Here is an 18,255-nt window from a genome sequence, read left to right as displayed (position 1 = left end):
CTAGAAATAATATTCAGAAAGTTCCTTGTAAGAGACTGAGCTGAAGTCGAAGCTCTTGGAATCAGGCATATTTTTAGCCTAGTTAGGGAATTGGCTGAATAATAGGAGACAAAATAGGGATATAGGGAAGATAGTTTAATTGGCAGAATGTGATTTGTGGTGTCCTGCAAGAATCTGTGGAGCTTTACTATTGACTATTAACACCTGGGATGATGGGTTAGAGAGCTGCATTCAAAATTGCTGATGATGGCAAAGATGTGTTATTGCAAGTAGTATATGTAAGCATGAAATTAAGTGACTGGACAAAACTGGCAAACAGATTTCAATGTAGTTGAATGTGAAGTTATCCACTTTGGACATTAAAAGATAGAACAGGTTACCTTCTATCTGGTGAAAAGCTAGAAACACTGGAGATTCAAAGAAGTTAGGCTCCAGGTATAAGAGCATTCAGAAGTGTCCTGAAAAGGTGTAGAAAATAATCCAGCACTAATGGAATGCTGGCATTTATATATAGAGGACTCGTATGTAAGGAGATAGCAGTCATGCTTGTACAATACATATTGTCCTTGGGTAGAATGAACCTTAGATTTATGAGACTGATATCTAGACTACAATGGTTAAGTGATGAGGGAGAGATGACCCGAACTAGGATTGTGTTCTGTGGAACTGAGGTTAAGGGGCGTTTTGATCAAGGTTTTCCATTTATTAAGATTGAGAGAAAAGATTTCTGCTATTTGGGTTGTTCAGACAAGGGACATAATCAAAATTAGAACCAACCTTTCAGGAATGAAATTAGGAAGCACTTAATGCAGATGGTGGCAGAACTTTGAGCCTCTTGTGCAAATGGTGTTTGATGCTAGATCACTTGTTAATTTAAAATTTGGGATTTTTATTAATCGAGGCCATTAAGGGATATGAGAAAAGACAGGCATAAGCCATTGTCTCATTGAATGGAAGTGAAGGTTCGAGGGGCTAAATGTTATACACCCTGTCTGTGTCGTTCTCTCTCTCAACCAAAACCTGAGAGCATTGAGACCTCGATTTTAATTCTCACTTTCTGAACACCGTTCCTTTATTGACGAGTCATCATGGCTACTGTCTGTCTTGACTCAATTGTGGTTGTTTGAATATCAAGTCCATATTTTCCTGCACTCTGGTTATTTTTGGTGGATATCTTTAAATCCCCAGATCTCTGTTTAAAAAGCCCTGCTTTAGAAGGAACCAGACTTCTAGTCTAAGTAAATGAACTGGATACTGAAACAAACAGTAAACTTGCCATTTGCTGGCACTGAAATAAGAATAGTAAATAAAGGACATAATCCATGGTCCTCTTGCATTTTTTTAAAGATAGGGTCAGTTGTATGATTGGGCAGACCAATAGCAAATATATGCAATTTGAATCAAACAGTATGGTGGACAGCAGGACTAGAATTGAGATAAAAGCTCAAAGGGATGTAATATGTAAGATTGTGGTGCAAAAGTCATATTTAGGCCTATAATCCCTGAATAAGTCAACCATTGCTCCCCACATCTCTTTTTCTGTTAAGAAATCCTACTCACATTAGGCGTCAACCTCAGTTTTTCCTGTCAGAAATGGAAGTTTTACTCCCTTTGTGTCAGCATGTGGGATTAAGCAGATGACAAGCCCATGTTGCCAAAAGATGCAGGGGAGTTAAAGCACGCCCACAACAGAATAGACTGCGCATGGCGACCAATGGGGAAAAAAAATGGGTTGACCGCAAATAGAATGAAGTACTAACCTGGCTTCAAGCTAAAAGTAATAACATTTACTAACTTATCAATTAACTGTGCTGCAATGAGGGAATTTGGTGTCAGTGAAAAAACTAGAGAATGGAAGAAGAAATCCACTCTGAAGAAGTTACCCAGCCATTGGTCTGAACTTGAGAAGCATGTACTGGATGACCCTTCAAAAATTGTCAGAATGCTTACATGTCACCATTGCATTTATACACTCTTCAGTGGGCCAAATCAAACTGAATCTGGCAAAAACCTGAGCAGAACAGCTTGTTGGTCCAGCTGCTTTATGAATACTGCTGCAGAAGGCAAAGGTCACTCGGACTACCAAAAGACCTCTGCCAAAATTGCCAGCTTCTGGTGATTTATCATCAAGCAGTGGCAAAAACAAGTATCATTATGTCACCATTAGATGAAATGCTCATGAATTTCAATGTACAAAGCGACCAAACTCCGGGGTGGAGAGATTTGAAGTGAAAACCACAATGTATGAGAAGATTTGGTTAGGGTGGTCCCGGCCTCCATGATTGGAACCAAATTAAAACCTATGATTTTTAACTTGAAGCAATGTCAACCATCAACGGTTGGGAAGGTGAGGATGGAGTGATGTAAATTGATGGTGTGCGATAGCCACTGTGGTGGCAAGGAACACATTCACATCCCCTATAACTGATGAGATGAAGAGGTGTCCGTGAGAAATAGCATCCAAATCGCAGTTATACTGGGGTCTAACATCCATACATCAACCTTTGGATCTGTGCCTTAAGCCATTCAAGGATCTTCATGCAAATGAAATTGGACGTTTCACAGAGGGGAAAACAGAGCAGATGGCTGTTGTAGCATCACTTGATGTTTTGTGTGGTATTGCCATCAAATGCTAACAGTACACAAACTGCCATTAAATTGTTCCTATTCAGTGGATGTAGAGGGACGATTCTGAAACAAATGTACCATATTTAATTCGGAGCAGGATCTTTACAATGTCATCGCCAAAGAGACTTGGAATCTACTCAATTAACTCTATCAGATAACGATGAATTTGACTGTTTTTAGAAGTTTCTATTGTGCTTGCATCCTTGTAGAATTAATTCAATGAATAAAATGTGTTGTATTGATGTCATGTGAATTACTGGTGTGTTTGTTCACTTTTTGTATACTTTGCCTATGTCAGCCCCTGTCTCTGGAAGGATTTTTCATGGCATCGACTGTCGCCTTCTATTCTGCAATCTACAGTTCCTAAATGTGCAAGTTAAAAATACTAAGTCAATGTTTGTGTGGGGTGTGTTTCACAGCCAACAAAAGTTGAGTTTATTATCTAGTTCTCAGGACCCACTGGAGGATTGTGTTCAGTTCCATCACCAGGCTACCAAAGAAAGCAAACGTAGATTGAAACAGTACCTATAGCAACAAGACTGATTCCCGTCTAAGGCAAAGATTACAGCAGCTTAAACGAAAAGGAAAATGTTTTGTTCAATGTAACAGCCCCTTTTGCAGAATAGAAAGTAACAGCTGATTTTGGCAAAGGATTGTTTCATCACATGATATGCACTGGCATCCAAAAAATAGTGAGACACTGGCAGGAGAATCAGTAGGCAGAGGGCACTGTTTAAGATGTGGCAAAAGAAGCATTTTTTTTTTGAAGCAAGCTATGATGATCTGGACTGCACTTCCTGAAAGGCTTGTTGGAATAGATTCAATAGTACTTCCTAAAGATAATAGGATATTGATGTGCAGGGGAGTGGGACTGATTGGATAGCCCTTTTGAAGAGGTGAATGATACAATTAGCCTCATAGAATCATAGAAACCCTACAGTACAGAAAGAGGCCATTTGGCCCATCGAGTCTGCACCGACCACAATCCCACCCAGGCCCTACCCCCATATCCCAACATATTTTACCCGCTAATCCCTCTAATCTACGCATCTCAGGACACTAAGGGGCAATTTTAGCATGGCCAATCAACCTAACCCACGCATCTTTGGACATCCTGTGCTGAATGATATAACGGGATGGCACAGTGGTTAGCACTGCTGTTTACCAGCACAAGAGACCCAGGTTCAATTCCTGGCTTGGGTCACTGTGCGGAGTTTGCATGTTCTCCCCATGTCTCATGGGCTTACTACCCCAGTCCGAAAGACGTGCTGGTTAGGTGCATTGGCTATGCTAAATTCTCTCCTCAATGTACCCGAACAGGCACCGGAGTGTGGCGACTAGGGGATTTCACAGTAACTTCATTGCTGTGTTACTGTCAGCCTACTTGTGACACTAATAAACTTACAAAACTAAATCATGGGGAGTGTCTGGTTCTATCACAACAGGTGGTGTGTGGGTAGGAGGAGGTTGGACTGGAAAAATCAGTGGAAATGGTGATCCGATAAATGAGTAGCCAAATAGCATTTAAATATGTTAAAACAGTGCTTTGTTTTAGCAGCTTTGTACTAAAGGAAATATCTTTTTAATAGCAACATTTCTTAAGATTTATTTCCTCTCATGTTTAGCACTGCTGTCTCACAGTGCCAGGGACCCGGGTTCGATTCCTGGCTTGGGTCACTCTGTGCGGAGTCTGCACGTATTCCCCGTGTCTGTGTGGGTTTCCTGAGTGGTCCGGTTTCCTCCACAGTCCGAAAGACGTACTGGTTAAGTGCGTTGGCCATGCTAAATCCTCCCTCAGTGTACTCCAGCAGGTGTTGTAGTGTGGCGACCTAGGGGATTTTTCACAGTAAATTCATTTGCAGTGTTAACGTAAGCCTAGTTGTGACACTAATAAATAAACTTTCTTTCACAGAAACCCTACAGTGCAGAAGGAGGCCATTCGGCCCATCGAGTCTGCACTGGCAACAATCCCACCTAGGCCTTATCCCTGTAACCCCATATATTTACCCCGCTAATCCCTCTAACCTATGCATGCTGGGACACTAAGGGACAATTTAGCATGGCCAGTGCACCTAACCTGTACATCTTTGGACTGTAGGTGGAAACCGGAGCACCCGGAGGAAACCCATGCAAACACGGGTAGAACGTGCAAACTCCACACAGACAGTGACCCAAGCTGGGAATCGAACCCAGGTTCTCCGGAGCTGTGAGATAGCAGTGCTAACCACCCTGCCACCGTGCTGCCCCATTCTTTCTTAAAACTTTAAATCGATAAAACAGCTGAGGAGCCTTTTTGAAACATTAAGTGGTATTAATAAATTTATGATAGAATAAAATAGGTAATTAAAATAACAAATGGAAGCTACTGCAAAGTTGAAACTTGATTTCAGGACAGGCTTTTTTTACAATTAATATGACCCCTGTCGGTGTGGTACAAACAAAAATATTAGGGTTCTAATATTGTAAGCATTGAGCTGAATTTCGGACCAAATGAAGCTCTAGTTAAAAAAGCCTACCAACGCCTCTACTTAGGGGGGGCTAAGGAAATTTGGCATGACTCACTGACCTTTTACAGATGCATCATAGAAAGCATTCTTTCTGGATGTATCACAGCTTGCTATGGCTCCTGCTCTGTCCAAGACAGCAAAAAACTACACAAAGGGTTGTGAACATAACTCAGTCCATCATGAAACCAGCCTCCCATCCATTAAGTCCATTTGTACCTCCTGTTGCCTTGGAAAAGCAGCCAGTATAATCAAGGACCCCACCCACCCCAGTCATTCTCTCAACCACCACCTTCTGTCGGGAAAAAGAGAGAAAAGTCTGAGGTACCAAACGACTCAAGAACAGCTTCTTTCCTGCTGCCATCAAACTTTTGAATGGACCTACCTTGCATTAAGTTGATCTTTCCTGTATACCTTGGCTATGACTGTAACACTATTCTGCACCCTCTCCTTTCTTTCTCCCTTATGTACTCTATGAATGGTATGCTTTGTCTGTTTCACGTGCAAGAAACAACACTTTTTACTGTATCCTACTACATGTGGCAATAAATCAAATCAAAATGACTGTTGCTAACTCCAGTTCCTTTGACCTGGAAAGTACATGTCCATGGATATTGGGTGAAAAAGGATGGCAGTCAGCAGTCATGAAAATCTTGTGCTGGCACATAAGAATGGCCATGTGGTGCTGAAATTCTACTTAAACCTGTGAAATTAAAGACTAAAAAGAGAACAAGGAGGTGGTTGTGGGCTATTGGGGTGGAGGGAGTATGAGTAAATGGAATTAAACAGTGCAAGGAAAGTAGCAATGCTTAATCTGTTGATGTTGACCAAGTGTGTAATGTCTTTCAGGTATGGAAAGCTCGATTAAATGGCTATGAAGAAGCTGCCAAACAGTTCCAGAAGATTCAAGATGAAAAAAGCCCAGAATGGTCCAAATATTTAGGACTGATCAAAAAATTTGTAACCGATTCAAATGCAGTAGCTCAGCTCAAAGGACTGGAAGCAGCACTTGTTTATATAGAAAATGCTCATGTCGCAGGAAGGCAAGTTCCTAAAATTCCACCAGACTAGTTTTTTAAGTTCGCAAATTGGTAGTTTACAGAGATTCTCATTATAAAGACATGTTTACAAATAAGTTGCATATTTGCTTTTATGTGAACAGGATTTTACAACCTTGTATATCATTTTAGGATGGGTTTGAGCTTTGTTAGATGAAACCACAGAATTAACCAAAATCTTAAATATCATGTCAGCACACTTTTATAATGTGGGCGTTAAATCAGTATTAAAAATGTAATCTCCAAAAGAAGTAGGAACAAGAGTAGACCGCATGACCCTTCAAGCCTGCTCTGCCATTCAATACAATCAAAGGCTGAAGTTGGTTTCAACTCCCATTTCCCACTCTCTCTCCCATATGCCTTTCCTGAGAGACCAAGTATCTGTCTATCCCTGTCTTAAATGTATTCCATAATAGAGCACTCAACACTCCAATAGAGAATTGCAAACATTCACAACCCTTTTGAAGAAATTGCTCCATCTCAGTCCTAAATGATTAGCCCCTGATACTGGGGCTGTGCCTCCATGTTTTAGATTCCCCAACCAATAGAAACAATCTCTTAGTTTCCACTCTATTAAGCCCCTTCAAAAATCAGAATTTTGTAGGTATCCAGGGGATGGCCCCTCATTCTACATTATCCAGAGAATATAAACCCACTTTACTCGGCTTCTCATCAGTGGACAATATCCTCAATTTAATGAGCCTTCACTGTACTGCTTCTAATGCAAGAATGTCCTTTATTAAATATGCAGACCAAAACTGCAAATGGTACTCCAGATGTGATTTCACCAAAACCCTTTACAATTGTAACAAGACTACTTTATTCTTGTACTCGGGTCTCCTTGCAATAAAGGCCAGCATGCCATCTGCTGCCTTAATTGCTTGCTGCACCTGCATGCTAACTTTCTTTGTTCTTTGCATACGCGTGCCCTTTTTTTTGAACATAACACTTGCATGTTTTTCACCTTTTAAAAAATATTCTAATTTTTTAATTCTTGCAACTAAAGTGAATAACTTCACATTTCCCTATATTGCACTCCACCCGCCACCTCATTGCCCACTCTCATAACCTATTGTTGGTCTCCTTTTGAAAGTATTAAACTAATTATTGCCTTTTGTATTTTACAGAACGACTGGAGAAGTGACATCCGGGGTTGTAAATAAAGTGTTTAACCAACCAAAAGCAAGAGCCAAGGAGTTGGGGATGGAAATATGTCTAATGTACATAGAAATAGAAAAGGCTGAGCCTGTTCAAGAGGAGTTGCTTAAAGGACTAGACAATAAAAACCCCAAGATTGTTGTGGCCTGTATAGAAACAATAAGGAAGGCTCTTGGGTAAGTATAGGATGTATCCTACTCTGTTTGAATGCCCTATAACTGGAAATATTTTGCCTCCTAGAAAAGTTGACAGAGTTCAACAAAAACATACATCAGCGAATGTCAAAAGACCAAGTGGTAACCATTTTAAGTTCTAAGTTTGCCAGTTGCCTTGCATCAAATGTAGTCATTTTCTGCTCTGAGTTCAGATGTGTGACATAATATCTGGGGATTAATCATGTAAAATCTGCCTTAATCTAAAACATATTTTATCTTTCTTGCTTGAAATCCACGATAATCACAAGTCTTACCAATTTTTCTAATTTCCTTTCAGTGAATTTGGTTCAAAAATAGTCCAGCTGAAGCCAATTGTCAAGGCTTTGCCAAAATTATTTGAATCGCGAGAAAAAGCTGTTCGAGATGAAGCCAAACTATTGGCAGTGGAAGTCTACAAGTGGATTCGTGATGCCTTGCGACCGCCACTGCAAAATATTAATTCTGTGCAGGTATATTTTATCTTTATACAGTCAGATTTATAATTGCATCGCAACTGCTGAATATTGAAGCTGATGAGAATTCGGATACCTTTTTCCCCTCAGTTGAAAGAGCTTGAAGAAGAATGGGTTAAATTGCCAACTACTGCTTCCAGACAGACCCGGTTTTTGCGTTCTCAGCAAGATCTCAAAACTAAGTTTGAACAGCATCAAGCAGCAGGCGATGATGAGGAAGGTCAGTTAAGTACTTTGATCAAAGAAAATCTTGTCAGTTTAATGCTCAAATTTAGGATCTTATCTTTTGAACACTTCACCACAACTTTGATTTGTCTAGATTCATGATGATAGTGAAGTTTGACATCAGTTTACAAAAACTTTCATTTGGTCAATAAAGCATTAATATAAGTTCAGATTAAAATGGAAATCCTTGGGTCTGGCAGCATCTGTAGAGAGAGAGAAACAGTTAATGTTTCAGATCAAGGTCTTTTCTTCAGAACTGAAGAAAGAAATAGTCGAATGTAATTAGCTTTGAGCAAGTGAAGGACTTGGGGAGAGAGGTGTATGGATGAATAAAACAAAAGTCTGATAGATTGAAAGGCTAAGAGATTCACAGCAACCATTCCATGCCAACAAGTTCCACACTCTCGCCATTCTAGACCGAAGAAATTTCTTCTGCATACCCTATCAAGCAGCACGGCACTGCTGCTTCACAGCTCCAGGGACCTGGGTTCGATTCCCGGCTTGGGTCACTGTCTCTGTGGAGTTTGCACATTCTCCTCGTGTCTGCGTGGGTTTCCTCCGGGTGCTCCGGTTTCCTCCCACAGTCCAAAGAAGTGCGGGTTAGGTTGATTGGCCATGCTAAAATTTCCCCTGAGATGCATAGGTTAGCGGGATTAACGGATAAATGGGTAGGGATATGGGGATAGGGCCTGGGTGGGATTGTGGTCGGTGCAGGCCAGATGGCCTCTTTCTGCACTGTAGGGTTTCCATGATTCACATGCTCAGTGACGCCCAGTTTGGGTTTCGCCAGGGTCACTCAGCTCCTGACCTCATTACAGCCTTGGTTAAAACATGGACAAAAGAGCTGAATTCCAGAGGTGAGGTGAGAGTGACAGCCCTTGACATCAAGGCTGCATTTGACTGAGTATGGCATCAAGGAGCCCCAGCAAAACTGGAATCAATGGGTATCGGAGCAAACTCTCCACTGGTTGGAGTCATACATGGTACATAGGAACATGGTTGTGGAGGATCAGTCATCTCAGCTCCAGGACATCTCTGCAGGAGTCCCTCAGGGTAGTGTTCTAGGCTCAACAATCTTCAGCTACTTCATCAATGATTTTCCCTCCGTCATAAAGTCAGAAGTAGGGCTGTTTGCCAATTGTGCAATGTTCAGCATCATTCGCAACTTGAATACTGAGGCAGTACATGTTCAAATGCAACAAGATCTGGACAATATCCAGGCTTGGGCTGACAAGTGGCAAGTAACATTTGCACCACACAAATGCCAGGCAATGACCATCACCAATAAGAGATACTCTTAACCACCACCTCTTGACATTCAATGGTGTTGCCATCACTGAATCCCCCACTATCAACGTCCTCTGGATTACCATTGACCAGAAACTCAACTGGACTCTCCACATAAACACAGTGGCGACAAGAGCATGGCAGAGGCTAGGAATACTGTGGTGAGTAACTCGCCTCCTGACTCCCCAAAGTCTATCCATCATCTACAAGGCACAAGTCAGGAGTGTGATGGAATACTCCCCACTTGCCTGGATGGGTGCAGCTCCAATAGCACTCAAGAAGTTTGACACCCATCCAGGACAAAGCAGCCCCGCTTGATTGGCACCACATCTACAAACATTCAATCCCTCCACCACCGACGTTCAGTAGCAGCAGTGTGTACTATCTACAAGACGCACTACAGCAATTCACCAAAAATCCTGAGACAGCACCTTCCAAACCCACGACCACTTCCACCTCGAAGGATAAGGGCAACAGATACATGGGAGCACCATCACCTGCAAGTTCCCCTCCAAGCCAATCAAGGTCCTGACTTGGAAATATATCGCCGTTCCTTCGCAGTCACTGGAATCCTGAAATTCCTTTCCTCACGGCATTGTGGGTCAACCCACCAAACATGGACAGCAGCGATTCAAGAAGGCAGCTCACCACCACCTTCTCGAGGACAACTAGGAATGGGCAATATATGCTGGCCAGCCAGCGATGCCCATGTCATAGAACGTAGAAACAATACAGCTCAAACAGGCCCTTCGGCCCACAAGTTGCGCCCGTCATGACCCTGCCTACCTAGACTTATATATAGGCTTACCTATAACCCTCAATCCTATTAAGTCCCATGTACTCATCCAGAAGTCTCTTAAAAGACCCTCTCGAGTTTGTCTCCACCACCACTGACGGCAGCCGATTCCACTCACCCACCACCCTCTGAGTGAAAAACTTACCCCTGATATCTCCTCTGTACCTACTCCCCAGCACCTTAAACCTGTGTCCTCTCGTAGCAGCCATTTCAGCCCTGGGAAAAAGCCTCCGAGAATCCACCCGATCTATACCTCTCAACATCTTGTACACCTCTATCAGGTCACCTCTCATCCTTCGTCTCTCCAAGGAGAAAAGTCAGAGCTCCCTCAAGGCATGCCACCTAATCCAGGCAACATCCTTGTAAATCTTCTCTGCACCCTTTCAATAATTTCCACATCCCTCCTGTAATGAGGCGACCAGAACTGAGCACAGTACTCCAAGTGGGGTCTGACGAGGGTCTTATAAAGCTGCATCATTATCTCCCGACTCCTAAACTCAATCCCTCGATTTGATGAAGGCCAGCACACCATACGCCGCCTTAACCGCCTCCTCCATCTGCGAGGCCGATTTAAGAGTCCTATGGACCCGGACCCCAAGGTCCTTCTGATCCTCTACACTGCTATAAGTCTTACCCTTGATATTATACTCCTTCATCCCATTTGACCTGCCAACATGGACCACTACACATTTATCCGGGTTGAAGTCCATCTGTCACTTCTCCGCCCAGTCTTGCATCCTATCTATGTCACGCTGCAGCTTCTGACATCCCTCCAACCTATCCACAACACCACCAACCTTCGTGTCGTCTGCAAACTTGCCAACCCATCCCTCCACTTCCTCATCCAGGTCATTTATGAAAATGACAAACAGCAAGGGTCCCAGAACAGATCCCTGGGGCACTCCACTGGTGACTGACCTCCATTCAGAAAAAGACCCATCTACAACCACTCTCTGCCTTCTGCAGGCAAGCCAGCTCTGGATCCACAAGGCAACAGCCCCTTGGATCCCATGCTCTCTCACTTTCTCGAAGTCTTGCATGGGGGACCTTATCGAACGCCTTGCTGAGGTCCATGTAAACCACATCTACCGCTTTTCCTTCGTCAATGTTTTTAGTCACATTTTCAAAGAAGTCCACCAGGCTCGTAAGGCACGATTTGCCTTTGACAAAGCCGTGCTGACTACTTTTGAGCATACTAAACTTCTCTAAATATTCATAAATCCTGTCCCTCAGGATCTTCTCCATCAACTTACCAACCACTGAGGTTAGACTCACCAGTCGGTAATTTCCTGGGCTATCCCTATTCCCTTTCTTGAATATAGGAACCACATCCACAATCCTCCAGAACCTCTCCGTCTCCATCGATGATGCAAAGATCATCGCCAGAGGCTCTGCAATCTCTTCCCTCGCCTCCCACAGTAACCTGGGGTACATCCCATCCGGTCCCGGCGACTTATCTATCTTGATGCTATTCAAAATTTCCAACACATCCTCTTTCTTGATGTCCACATACTCTATCTTTTCAGTCCACCTCAATCCTGTAGTACAACCACCCACATCTTTGTCCACCGTGAATACTGAGGTAAAATATTAATTAAGCACCTCTGCTATTTCTTCCGGTTCTGTACAGACTTTCTCACCGTCACATTTTATAGGTCCTATTCCTTCACATCTTATTCTTTTACTCTTCACATATTTATAGAACGCCTTGGGGTTCTCAATCTTATCTGCCAAGGCCTTCTCGTGACCCCTTCTGGCTCTTCTAATTTCTTTCTTAAGTCCCTTCCTACCAGCCATATACTCATCTAGATCCCGATCATCACCTAGCTCTCTGAACCTTTTGTATGCTTTCCGTTTCTTTATGACTCGGTTCAGCGCAGCTTTCGTGCACCACGGTTCCCGTAACCTACCAAAACCTCCCTGTCTCATCGGAACGTTGTCATGCAGAACTCCAGACAAACATTCCTTGAAAATCTGCCACCTTACTTCGGTACTTTTCCTCGAATACCTCCTTCCAATTTACGCCTCTAATCTCCTGCCTGATGGCTTCATATTTCCTAGCTTGCCTGATCCTATCTCTTTCCAATGCTAGTGTAAAGGAGATCGAGTTATGATCACTATCCCCAAGATGCTCCCCCACTGAGAGATCTGACACCTGTCCAGGCTCATTAGCCAGTACCAGATCGAGTATAGCCTCTCCTCTTGTCGGCTTATCCACATGCTGTGTCAGGAAACCCTCCTGAACACACCTAACAAACTTCTCCCCATCCAAACCCCTTACCCTAGGGATATTCCAATCGATGTTTGGGAAATTAAAGTCTCCCATCACGACAACCCTGTTATTACTACATCTCTCCAGGATCTGTTTCCCTATCTGCTCCTCAACATCCCTGTTACTGTTGGGCGGCCTGTAGAAAACACTCAGCAAAGTTATCGACCCCTTCCCGCTCCGAACTTCCTCCCACAGAGACTCCGTAGACAATCCCTCCACGGCTTCCACCTCCTCTACAGCTGTGACACTATCCCTGATCAGCAGTGCCACTCCACTCCCTCTTGCCTCCCTCCCTGTCCTTCCTGAAACATCTGAAACCCGGCACCTGAAGTATCCAGTCCTATCCCTGTTCTCAAGTCTCCGTAATGGCCACCACATCACACTTCCAAGCATCGATCCACACTCTAAGCTCATCCACTTTATTCACTACACTCCTGGCGTTAAAATAGACACATCTCAAACCTTTGGTCTGAGCTCTCCCCTTTTCCATCACCCGTCTATTCTCCCTCTTACACTGTGTACAATCCTTCTCTATTTGCGGGCTAACCTCGCGCTCAGTCACCTCATCACGATTCCCTCCCCCCAACCTTTCTAGTTTAAAGTCTCCCCAGTAGCCTTAGCCAACCTTCCTGCCAGGATATTGGTCCCCCTGGCATTCCAAGTGCCACCCGTCTCTTTTGTACAGGTCACACCTGCCCCTAAAGAGGTTCCAATGATCCAGGAACCTGAATCCCTGCCCCCTGCTTCGTCCCTCAGCCACGCATTCATCCTCCACCTCACTCCATTCCTGCTCTCACTTTCCCGTGGCACAGGCAGCAATCCTGAGATTACTACCTTTGCGTTCCTCCTTCCCAACTGTCTACCTAACTCCCTGTATTCTCTTTTCATGACCCCTTCCCTGTTCCTACCTATGTCAGTGGTACCAATATGTGCCACGACCTCTGGCTCCTCTCCCTCTCTTTATTCATGTCCCATGAATAAAATTATTGGCTTTACTCGTGACTACATTATATTGATGGCCTCTAGTTTTGGCCTTCTCCCCCAAGAGGAAACATTCATGAGATGGTGGCCTCGTGGTAATGCTGCAGGACTAATCATCCAGCGGCCCAGACTAATCCTGTAGGGACATGTTTCAAATCCCACCATGGAAGCTGGTGGAATTTGAATTCAGTTCATGAAAAATCTGGAATATAAAGCTAGTGTCAGGAAAAGTGACCATGAAAGTAGCATTGATTGGTGTAAAAATACATCTGTTTCACTATTGTCCTTAAGGACAGCAGTTTCTCTAATCTGGTCTGACCCACGTGTAACTCCAGACCCAAAGCAATGTGGTTGACTCTCCACTGTCCTCTGGGCCTACCAAGCCACTCAGTTCAAAGGCAATTGGTGATCAACAACAAGTGCTAGCTTTGCCAGTGATGCCCATATCCTGTGAAAGAATAAAAAAAATTCTGTGTATGCACTCTATCAAAAACTTCCATAATTTTAAAGGACACCCCAACTCTTGTTGGGAGAGAGGAGACCCAGCCTGCCAACTGATTTCCAATATGTATACCTGTGCTTTTCTGGTGTCAGTTTTTGTAAAATTTGGAAGAAAAGATTTGCACTTGCTATAATATAAATAAATGGAAAATAGATAACATTTTGGGAGGAAAACATCTTGGATGCAGAGCCCTAGTTGCAGCTTGGATTTGATGTACAAAAAAGATGCGATACATTTTGGTGCAAAGATGCCTTGTGGTTTTCTCCATAGGTGAAGAGGAAGTTGAAGCCCCTGTAGTGGATGCTTACGATCTTTTGGAGCCTGTTGAGATTCTTTCAAAGCTTCCAAAAGATTTTTATGAAAAAATTGTAAGTACCAGCAGATTCTAGTGGTTGATTTATATTGTCAGGAGAATTGTAGTTTCTTTTGTTCATAGTGCAATTTAAGTGCTAAGTTCAGAAATAGTTTTGTTACAATTTTGTTATTTACATAGAACATAGAACAGCACAGTACAGGCCCTTCGGCCCTCGATATTGTGCCGAGCTTTGTCCGAAACCAAGATCAAGCTATCCCACTCCCTATCGTTCTGGTGTGCTCCATGTGCCTATCCAATAAAAGCTTGAAAGTTCCTAAAGTGTCCGACTCCACTATCACAGCAGGCAGTCCGTTCCACACCCCAACCACTCTCCGAGTAAAGAACCTACCTCGTACATCCCTCCTATATCTCCCACCATGAACCTTATAGCTATGCCCCCGAGTAACAGCTACATCCACCCGAGGAAATAGTCTCTGAACGTCCACTCTATCTATCCCCCTCATCATCTTACAAACCTCTATTAAGTTGCCTCTCATCCTCCTCCGCTCTAAAGAGAAAAGCACTAGCTCCCTCAATCTTTCCTCATAAGACCTACCCTCCAAACCAGGCAGCATCCTGGTAAATCATCTCTGCACTCTCTCCAATGCTTCCACATCCTCCTTAGTGAGGTGACCAGAACTGCACACAATATTCCAAATGTGGTCTCACCAAGGTCCTGTACAGTTGCAGCATAACCCCACGGCTCTTAAACTCCAACCCCCCGTTAATAAACGCTAACACACGATAGGCCGCCTTCGCGACTCTATCCACTTGAGTGGCAACCTTCAGAGATCTGTGGATATGAACCCCAAGATCTCTCTGTTCCTCCACATTCCTTAGAACCCTGCCGTTGACCCTGTAATCCATATTCCCATTTGTCCTACCAAAATGAATCACCTCGCATTTATCAGGGTTAAACTCCATCTGCCATTTTTCGGCCCAGCTCTGCACCCTATCAATGTCTCTGCAGCCTACAACAGCCCTCCACCTCATCCACTACTCCACCAATCTTGGTGTCATCAGCAAATTTAATGACCCACCCTTCAGCCCCCTCTTCCAAGTCATTGATAAAAATCACAAATAGCAGAGGACCCAGCACTGATCCCTGTGGTACACCACTGGTAACTGGTCTCCAGCCTGAAAATTTTCCATCCACCGCCACCCTCTGTCTTCTATTAGATAGCCAGTTACTTATCCAATTGGCCAAATTTCCCTCTATCCCACACCTCCTTACTTTCTTCATGAGCCGACCGTGGGGAACCTTATCAAACGCCTTACTAAAATCCATGTATACGACATCAACTGCTCTACCTTCATCTACACACCTCGTTACCTCAAAGAATTCAATCAAATTTGTGAGACAAGACTTGCCCTTCACGAATCTGTGTTGACTATCCCGGGTTAAGCTGCATCTTTCCAAATGGTCATAAATCCTATCCCTCAGGACCGTTTCCATTAACTTACCGACCACCGAAGTAAGACTAACCAGCCTATAATTACCAGGGTCATTCCTATTTCCTTTTTTGAACAGAGGAACAACATTCGCCACTCTCCAGTCCTCTGGCACTATCCCTGTGGACAGTGAGGACCCAAAGATCAAAGCCAAAGGGTCTGCAATCTCATCCCTTGCCTCCCAAAGAATCCTAGGATATATCCCATCTGGCCCAGGGGATTTACCGACCCTCAGGTTTTTCAAAATTGCTAATACATCTTCCCTCAGAACATCTACCTCCTCCAGCCTATCAGTCTGTATCTCACTCTCATCCTCAAAAACATGGCCCCTCTCCTTGGTGAACACTGAAGAAAAGTATTCATTCGTCGTCTCTCCTATCTCTTCTGACTCCATGCACAAGTTCCCACTACTATCCTTGACCGGCCCTAACCTCGCCCTGGTCATTCTTTTATTTCTCTCACAAGAGTAAAAGCCTTGGGGTTTTCCTTGATCCGACCCGCCAAGGACTTCTCATGCCCCCTCCTAGCTCTCCTAAGCCCTTTTTTTAGCTAATTTCTTGCTACATTGTAACCCTCAAGCGACCCAACTGAACCTTGTTTTCTCATCCTTACATACGCTTCCTTTTTCCTCTTGACAAGACATTCAACCTCTTTTGTGAACCATGGTTCCCTCACTCGACCATTTCCTCCCTGCCTGACAGGGACATACCTCTCAAGGACACGCAGTATTTGTTCCTTGAACAAGCTCCACTTTTCATTTGTGCCTTTCCCTGACAGTTTCTGTTCCCATCTTATGCTCCTAATTCTTGCCTAATCGCATCATAATTACCCCTCCCCCAATTATAAACCTTGCCCTGCCGTATGGCCCTATCCCTCTCCATTGTAATAATGAAAGACACCGAATTGTGGTCACTATCTCCAAAGTGCTCTCCCACAAACAAATCTAACACTTGGCCCGGTTCATTACCCAGTACCAAGTCCAATGTGGCCCCACCTCTTGTCGGCCTATCCACATATTGTATCAGGAAACCCTCCTGCACACACTGTACAAAAACTGCCCCATCCGAACTATTCGACCTATAAAGGTTCCGATCAATATTTGGAAAGTTAAAGTCACCCATGACAACTACCCTGTGACCTCCACACCTATCCATAATCTGCTTTGCAATTTCTCCCTCCACATCTTTATTACTATTATTACATTCTGAATGTTAAGAATAAAATATGTATGCATTTACGTTGTTGCAATTTGAAACTTTATCAAAAATTTGTAATTTGAGAACAGCAGAGTTGCATAGTAATTGAGAAACTGGATTGTTCACGGCACCTTGCGGGTAGGTTGATGTTTTTGCACTTTTTTAGTCAAGGCATTTGTTATACGGTGACGATTTATTTGAATCCACTACCCCAGTCATATAATACGAGCGGATCATTGATCTTTTATTAACTTCTGGAATTTGATCTTCACTGCTTTTCTTGTCCTGAGGGGTTTCATCACTTTACTGTTGTCTGACTTGAGGGGTGGTTTAAAAAAAACTATACACCTGGATTGTAAGAAAATAAAAGCTGCAGCCTCCACATTGTGGTTCTAATTGACAATTTGGTTGATTTAAGGGACCGTTTCTTCTTGGTGAACGTTCACTTGAGGCTAATTCTCTTTCATGTGCTCTTTGCCTTGTAAATGAAATTGTTATAGTCGGCTTAGCAAATCTGTTAAAAGATGGTTTTGGCAGGTTAGTAGGTATATTACAACATTCTAAATTCAATTCATTTTTTGGCCACTTTGATTTTATTGGAGGTTTTTGTGATTGAGAATATTACTTCAAGATGATTTGTAAGAAACCTTGCAAAAGCTAATTATCAAGTGTTTATATCCTTGGGTGCTGGATCAGTTAGTTTAAATCAGACTGGGGTTCTCTTAGTGGAAATCTTTTTACATGAGCATTTCTGAACTATCCATTTGTTACAACAGGAGCTTAATTCAAAGTTGTAACTGCAGACAGGCCCCAACAACCTGGCGGTGGTAACTGACCACCTGTAAATCTTATTGCCCTCAATTAAGTTGTTACCTGTTAGCACACTAAATCCTGTACTGTTCATACTAACTTCATGACTTTTTTTCTTGTCTAATTAAAATAGGAGGCCAAAAAATGGCAGGAGCGGAAAGAAGCTCTGGAAGCACTTGAGATGCTTGTGAAAAACCCCAAGCTAGAATCTGGAGATTATGCGGATGTTGTGAGAGCACTTAAAAAAGTAATTATATACAAGCCAAACCGTATTTCAGTCTTGTGACAAGTTGTACATGGCATGTGAACGGTGCTGCTGCATACAATATTAAATATTTTGTTGCCAAACTCTGTTCTGAAAGTG

General features: G+C 43.2%; 1 protein-coding gene across 2 annotated transcripts in view; it reads left to right on the top strand.

Moving 5' to 3' along the window:
* Positions 1-18,255, top strand: part of LOC144499003 (cytoskeleton-associated protein 5-like) — a 68,695-nt gene that overhangs the window by 32,225 nt on the left and 18,215 nt on the right. For both annotated transcript variants that reach the window (XM_078221048.1, XM_078221046.1), the window contains exons 3-8: positions 5,982-6,175; positions 7,318-7,524; positions 7,841-8,012; positions 8,106-8,235; positions 14,349-14,446; positions 18,025-18,138. In XM_078221048.1, coding sequence (XP_078077174.1) covers positions 5,982-6,175; positions 7,318-7,524; positions 7,841-8,012; positions 8,106-8,235; positions 14,349-14,446; positions 18,025-18,138 — 915 coding nt within the window. The remainder of the gene's footprint in view (positions 1-5,981; positions 6,176-7,317; positions 7,525-7,840; positions 8,013-8,105; positions 8,236-14,348; positions 14,447-18,024; positions 18,139-18,255) is intronic.

This window comes from Mustelus asterias, chromosome 9 (genome assembly GCF_964213995.1).
Source record: "Mustelus asterias chromosome 9, sMusAst1.hap1.1, whole genome shotgun sequence".
Taxonomy (NCBI): domain Eukaryota; kingdom Metazoa; phylum Chordata; class Chondrichthyes; order Carcharhiniformes; family Triakidae; genus Mustelus; species Mustelus asterias.
This window is presented reverse-complemented; position numbering and strand designations above follow the sequence as displayed.